A 7628-nucleotide genomic window follows, 5' to 3' on the forward strand; every position below is an offset into this window, starting at 1 on the left:
GGGAACCGCTGTGCAGGAGGTGTACTGATAAGGCTCAGGACACCAACGAGGAGAACAACTCAGCTGTTTTTTTTTCTTCCTTCCACCCCGCCACCGTTCACGGTGCCTGATGGAATATCAGCTGGCAGGTGCTCCTGGAAAAACCTGTGTTGTGTACTGACATTTTACCTACTCCTGTCCAGTTGTTACCTGGAATGTATCGGCCCTTGTTAATAGAAGCAAGAAACCAAAGAAAGTCCAAAGTGATCAGTTGTGCTTAATTAGGAGAAAAATATCACAGAGGAAAGATGTTTTTGCCAATCGCCACTGCAGACCACGTGTATGCAAGCGCCTGTTCCCCTCTCCCCGGGTAGTGCCTGCTCTGGGACCTCCCCCTTCTTACCAGCGTCAGGAAGGAAAAAAAAGTGTCCCATGACCGACGTTCTTTCCTGCTGGCAACTGCTGCTACCGCCTTTACTGTCCATTTTCCAGAGGAGAAAATAGACATCTTCCATTCCACCATTGAACCTGCCCCTGAAGAACGAGAGACAAATGCTCAGTAGGGCACAAACTGGGGATGCTGGTTGGAGTCAGCCTCCAGCAAACTGGAGGGGGCACACAAAAGCCATCTGTCTCTGCGATAAGAAGAACATGAGCACTTACCCTGCTAGGTTGTAAGACACTCTAGTTGTATGTGGCCCTCTTTAAGGGGTCTGGGCCTCGAATTCCCAGGCTGTGAGTGATGCCCAACCTCTTCAGCTGTTAGCGCTCTGAGAACCCCTGGACACTAGATATGCTTGTGAGGGAAACTACTTCTTACATACAATAAAAGTTGATTGTTAATATTTGTAAAATATTTAGTTTCATTCCCACACCGGAGCCCATTAATGAAAGAAGAGCTCTTTAGCTGGAACTTACCAGGCTGTATCATTTGCTTGAAATGAGCATCTTACTCTTGCTCCCTGTTCAGTTAGGGCTGTACCTGTCAGCAAAGGTATTCAGTAGAAAAATACCATAGTGTTGGTTATCTCACTCTATTCATGTCTAACATTGTTTCTAAGAAACCTCGTAAAATGCTACTTTTTCCTGTTCAGACTTTGTGCCCTAGTAGCGTAAGCACTGTACAGTATGGTGTTAATGGGGGAGCTGCCTTACACTGGCTGCTACTGGCTGCAGCTCAGCTACTGTGAAGACAGTATATAATATGCTAGAAATGTTGAAGAAGACAGATCTGCTGCTGCCTTCTCACATAGGAGAGAAACAAGGACCATGCCTCTGCATGAAATTCACATTGCTTTGAAATGAACTAATCACCACGTACAGTATCTATTAACTGATACTGCTTCCTGCCTTCATCGTATCTGTGATATTTTCCTAGAGATAGAAACACAGCCATGTGTAGCTCTTTACTTTTTCAAATCAATTCCAAATACCTACCATGGTTCAGAAATCCTGAGAAGTTGTTCTGTTTTCAAGAAATTATAAAATACAACTCAGGTTGTGCATTCAAAACATCCTTAGTGTAGGTTAGCCTCCTTAGTTTAGAAAAGCAGCAGTTTGGCTTTGTTACTCTGTCCAGCCTTAGGTTTTCTCTTCTAAAAAAAAAAAAAAAAATAATAATCTGGATCTTAAACCAAGACTTATACTTTCTAGTTTCTCCAAAGACGTGCCAGAGAGATGCTTTCTCAAGTGCGTCCATAATCTGAGCCCTTCACATTGAGGTAGCAAGGGTTTGACTGCCATTTATTTAAAATTAAATCCATGTTTAAAAAAACCAAACAACACCCAACCCAAAACTAAGCCAGTTCCCATAAGATGAAATGGAGACTCATACACATATCCAGGTTGTTCAGTGGATATTGTTCGAACAGTATATTTCATAATATTTTTTTTTTCTCTGCTATATTTATGCAATGGTTTTCAACCCATAGAATATGCTACATACATCTCCCTAGGAGTCCTCTTGACTTTCAGAATGAAAATGGCACCTTCCTTAGTGGGCATGAAGCAGTCCATTCTGCAGCTTCTGTTATTACCATGCTGACATATTATCAAGCTATTTTAATCGTCTTCCTCCACTTATCCTGTGTGGCAGGAGTCTTCACAACCACAGCATGATCTGTTTTTTTCAAAAGTCTGTTTAACTGTGACGAGGCAAGATCACAGGACGGCAAAATTTGCATTCTTACACAACTGAAGGGTAGGAAAACCCCATAGTATTAAGCAATAGATGCTTAGTATTATAAAACCCCCACAGTATTATGCAAGGAAGAGAACGATTTCTTCAGTTACTGGAAGTAATCTTTTAAGTGCTTCTCATTCACAATGCAACTTTAATATAGTTTTCAAGGATACCAAGCTGCTGTTTCAATGAGTCTCAATTTATTTCCTGCAGCAACAGCCTTAAGTCAAGAGACAGTTGGTCTCAAACAACCTTTTTATTTTTCTTCATGCTTTTGCTCTCTTTCCCCATGCCTTAGATGAGACTTAAGATTTGATTATAAGCTTTGTACTTTTTCCTAATGAAACCATCAAGATCTCTCAGAACTGCCAGAGTAAATTTGTATTTTTTTTTTTTCTTGCGGTAGAGAATCATCTTAGAATTCATGAAACAAATTTTCTTGGGTTTTGTAGGAAAAATTACGGAAAGACTATCTCAATATGCAACACACTTGATTTACTGTGGCAACAAATATTAAGAGGACTCATTTTAAGGCACTGTTCAATATCCTTGCACCAACTCAGAGTTTAGTCCAGCAGCTTTTGAACTAAGCTTTGACAACACAAGAAACTACCCAGAGCTGCTAATTCAATGTGCAACACTCTCCACTTTTAGTTTTTCTTATTAAATCTTTTATTCCATTTGTAGACATAAGCATGTGCAAAAAAAAAGAAACAAAAAAAAAAAAACCATATACAAACATTTTTATCAAAAGCATTGGTGAGTGTTACGATCATGCAGATGAAATGGAGTACAGATTTTAGTCTTCACTGATCGATGCCCACATGCCGACCCTTGGAGGTTTAGGGCATCTCCTTGCAAATGCACAGTTCCACCGACCTGGATGGCAGTACCTGCATAATAAATGACTTTGTCTTCTTGAGTAGCATCAAAGCTACTGGTAATGGTGCCAGCTCAACCCCCTCTTTTCTCCCACTTCAGGTTTGAACGCTGGGCTGTTGGAGAGGTCTTCAGGCAAGCATAATACTGATATCATCAGGACATGACTGAATATCAGAATATCTTCTAGTTTAGAAGATTGGCATTCCTCACTCTTCCATGTTATCACAGACAGGTGCTTCAGCAAGAAACCCTCAGTTTCTGAGGAGAGTTATCCATTTAGCTTCTGTTTGTGTAAAAAAGCCTGTCTGACTAAGAAGTATTTCCCACTAGGATATGAAAGGTTGGAAGTTGAATTTATTTTGCTGTTTTGTTCTATCAATACAAATAGTAAGAAATGTTCAGGTATTTTTTCACATATAAAATTAGTGTGCAAAAGATCAGAAGCAAAAAATTTCATTGCGATTCCAGTGCAGGAAGATGGCTATGCACATCTCCTGAGGGAAACTCCCAAATACAAAATATTTGAAATGTTTAAATATATTTATTAAAATAGGTACAAATAGGATCAGCATTTAAAAAATAGTCACTAACTTCTGAAAAAATGACCTGCATTAATTCGAAGGGTAGTAATAGATCACAGTGTGTCAGGAAGCCACCTAGAAATATTACAGCTGTAAAATCTCCAGAAGCAGGAGCTACAATCACTCACGTGATGTTATGAATACGTTCCACTGACAATGCTCAGTGGTTTCCAGAGCTGCAAATTTTCTATTCTCTCCTCATACCCTAAACCTACTGTGAGTAGACTCCTCTTGCACAAAAGGGTTAAAAAAAATTAAAAAATTAAAATGTTGATTTCTTTCTTCTTCAGGTGTACTGAAGAAATATTTATATTTTCTTTCCCAGATGGAGACTTCCTAGTAATGGGAGAAAAGTTGTAGTTTTTGTACACCTGTAAAATTGCATGTTAATACATTTAATCCTTCATATTATTTAAAATAGATATTAAAAAAAATCATACTCAATCAATGCTTATAAAAAAATAAAAGTCTATTGACAGGATAGTCCTGCCACTAAAACTGCTTGTGTCTATGTGCCAGCACAGGAGACCCTAAAATGCTTTCTTGGCCCCACAACTGTTGTCTTCTTATAGGTGCTTCTCCAGAAGGCCACTGCATCCATCTCTTCTGGCTGAAGTCTTAATTGGCAGAAAAATGTATTAGAAGCATAAAAAGATGGCGGTTTTGAAATTGAGAGACAGACAGTGGCTCCAGTTAGGTCAGTGAGATGCCTCACTGTTGCAATGCTTCTAGCCACCCTGACAAAGCTGTGGGTACTCAAACTGGAGAAAAGCCATCACTTGCACACAGAGCAAAATGTGCATAATATCATTTAAGGTGCAGTTATTTCTGTTAAGATTCACGACAGGTGGAAATCAAGTTGAAATAGAAACTAGTTCTGTGCCCTGCTCCTGCTAACAGACTTGGGATTTTGTCAAATCAACAGATCAAAAATCTGGCCAAGCATTTGCATCAAGCAGGCTCCAAACTAGTTGAAATTGAAACCTCCTGATTCTGTGGTGTACTGTGTCTCCCCAGGTGCTAAGGCTGCACCACCTGCAGACTCACTTTGACAAATAAGAATAAAGTTACTTCTTGAAATTTCTCATCTTCCCTAGGCTGAGTTATCAGCCCACCATTCACTCCTCTTTCTTGTTTATCTGAAACAAGTATCACTTTAGAGATCTTCTTGCACCTCTAGTTGCAGCAACACGGTAAATTTCAATTAAAAGGAGATTGGAAAGAGTTTTATCAACCTTTCTAGGAGCTGTCAAATAGAACAGCCTTGAGCACATCTAGGAGGAAGGCAATGAACAAAACCAACTGCAAAATATGGCCCCATTTCTAGGGGTTGTCTTTACAGAAAAGTCACTGGAAAGAATGCCTGATTTTGAAGACATTTGAGTCTGTCTGTGGTGGCCTCAGTGGGATAGTCACCTTCTGCAACAGGACAAACAGCAGCAGAGGATTGTTCTGAGGGGGTGTTTCCTTCTGTATTCTAAAGCTTTTTTCACTTGCTCTTTAGCTTCTCCTACATAGTCCTCGACATTTTGCATATTTATCTCAATGACATCAAAGGTGTCCGCCTGCTCCTCCACTAGCAGGGCCACCTGCAGAAAGAGCTCGTGGATTTCCTTGATGCGGCCTTCTAAATTCACCAGCTCCTTATGACGCGTCTCTAGCTCGTTCAAGGCTGCGCGAGCCCCCTTAACATCCGACAGGAGATTCTCAGAGAAGACATCCCACTTGCCTTGCTCGATCATCTCCTCGATCTGGTTGCCAGAGACATCCTTGCCCATGATCTCTAGCTGCCGCTGAATTCGGATCTTGCAGTTCTCCCTCTGCTTCATTTCCGTCTCATTGTAGTCAAACATCGCTCCCTGAAATGCGTGCATGAGGTCAACGTAGTGGTTCTTCGCTACCCTGGCAACGACAGACATCGCCCCGTATTTTGTTATTGCATCTTCGCTGAAATCCCTCATTATCTGGAGCTTCCTGTGGATGTTTTCTCCACGGGCCTTGATGTCCCTGGCAATACAATTAGTGTCTCGTTTGATGCTACTAAGACGGCGCATGGAAGTAAGGAAGCGGGTGTTCTGCTTTCTGAGCCGCTTGACATCCTCTCTGAGGTGGTCATTTTCTGTCCGGATGTTCTGTATGTCTTTATGAAGAATCTCCAAGGCATAATCAGTCTCATAAAGGAGAACACCATGGGGTAAATTTTCATCATCCTCACTATCAGAAAACTGTTGGTTATGTAACCTGGCAAGCTCACGCAGCTCGTTTAGCCGGTCTTTCATCCTGCCTGTAAAACAGAGAAACAGGAGGAAAGAAGTTGAAATAAAATGTTGGTTTACAAGGGTTGAAAGTTCGTAACTAATAATTACATCTAGAAAGCTCATAACTAATAACTGTATCTAAAAAGTTCATAACTAACAACCACATCAAGTTGTAACTACATCAGATATAACACTTTTCTAGAAACTACAAATCTTAGAAACTAAAAAAGCGCAAGAGAGAAGACAACAAACCCCAAAGACAGATCCAAAAGAATAATAAGAAAATCCCCAACACCCAACCCCAAGCCCCCAAATGCCAGTATTTCACTTGGAGAAAAGAAAATAAACTCTTGAGCAAATTATAGGAAACTATCAGTATGTGGAGATGTGTTAATAGTGAATGCTTCCCACTGCTGCTCACTAGAGAAATCTCCTCTAGATCTTGAGCCTTCATTCCATCAGTTGCCCCAAATATCACAGGTTCTCTATCATTCAGAGCTTTTCTTGGGAGAAGAGTAGGAGGCCTCTCAGAAACAGAAATACCATTTACCAGTACAGTCGGGAAATAAAAGCTTTGAGAAACTATGTTGAAAGTATCAAGATAGATTTGAAAAAGGAAAAAAAAAAACAACAAAACAGGCAATTTTAGGTCACCAGATGCTACACATTGACCATAGTGTATCAGGCATCAAACAAAACAACACAGGGATAGCAGCATTTTGTGAGTAAAACCATTCATCCAACCCTTCCTATTCTGTTATGATGGAAACATCCTGCTTAAGGAACAAGGTAACACTGTTGTTACAGATCAGGATCTGTTTTCTCTGTTTGCCTCAAACATACTTAACTACAATTTTATTCAAAAAGCCACAGAATGAATAATCTGTACAGACCACTTATGTGGTAACAAAACAGAAGTCTCTCTCCTACTCTCAATTTCAAAATTGCCATCTTTTTATGTTTCTAATACATTTTTCTGCCAATACTCCTTTAAGTATGTTGTTGATGTGAAACCCTAGGCCTGAAGTCTTTGCAGAAAGTGAAATCTGAAAGCCTCAGCAAGAACCCTGCATCAAGTGTTACAGCAAGCAGGAAGCTGAAAATTTCCCATCACAAAAGCTGTACATCCCATGACCTCATTTGAGAGTCATTCATAGATTCATAGAATGTTTGGGCTGGAAGGGACTTCCAAAGGTCATCTAGTCCAACCCCTCTGCAATAAGCAGGGACATATCCAAGTCAAGCTGCTCAGAGCATCATCAAGCCTGATCTTGAATGTCTCCAGGGATGAGGCCTCCACCACCTGTCTGGGCAACCTATTCCAGGGATCTGTCACCCTCACATTAAAGAACATTTTCCTAATATCTAACCTGAATCTACCCTTTTACAGCTTAAAGCCATTACCCCTCATCCTGTCACTACAAACCCTTGTGAACAGTCCCTCCCCTGCTTTCATGTAGGCCCCTTTCAGGTACTGGAAGGTCACTATAAGGTCCCCCTGGAGCCTCCTCTTCTCCGGGCTGAACAACCCCAACTCCCTCAGCCTGTCCTCACAGGAGAGGTGCTCCAGCCCTCGGATCATTTTTGTGACTCTCCTCTGAACAAGCTCCAACAGCTCCACGTCCTTCTTCTGTTGGGGGCTCCAGAGCTGGACACAGGACTCCAGGTGAGTGCTCCCCAGGGCAGAGTAGTGTGGCAGGATCACCTCTCTCCATCTGCTGGCCACGCTTCTTTTGATGCAGCCCA

The 7628-nt window shown here is 41.2% G+C and overlaps 1 protein-coding gene across 1 annotated transcript; it reads right to left on the reverse strand.

The window, feature by feature from the left end:
* Nucleotides 1-5036: 5036 nt before the first annotated feature.
* STX11 (syntaxin 11) lies at nt 5037-5903 on the reverse strand. The gene has a single exon (XM_008943066.1). The coding sequence runs from the start codon at nt 5901-5903 to the stop codon at nt 5037-5039; it is 867 nt and encodes a 288-aa protein (XP_008941314.1).
* Between the last annotated feature and the right edge of the window lie 1725 nt (nt 5904-7628).

The sequence above is a fragment of the Merops nubicus genome, unplaced genomic scaffold (assembly GCF_000691845.1).
Source record: "Merops nubicus isolate BGI_N331 unplaced genomic scaffold, ASM69184v1 scaffold19396, whole genome shotgun sequence".
Taxonomy (NCBI): Eukaryota; Metazoa; Chordata; class Aves; order Coraciiformes; family Meropidae; genus Merops; species Merops nubicus.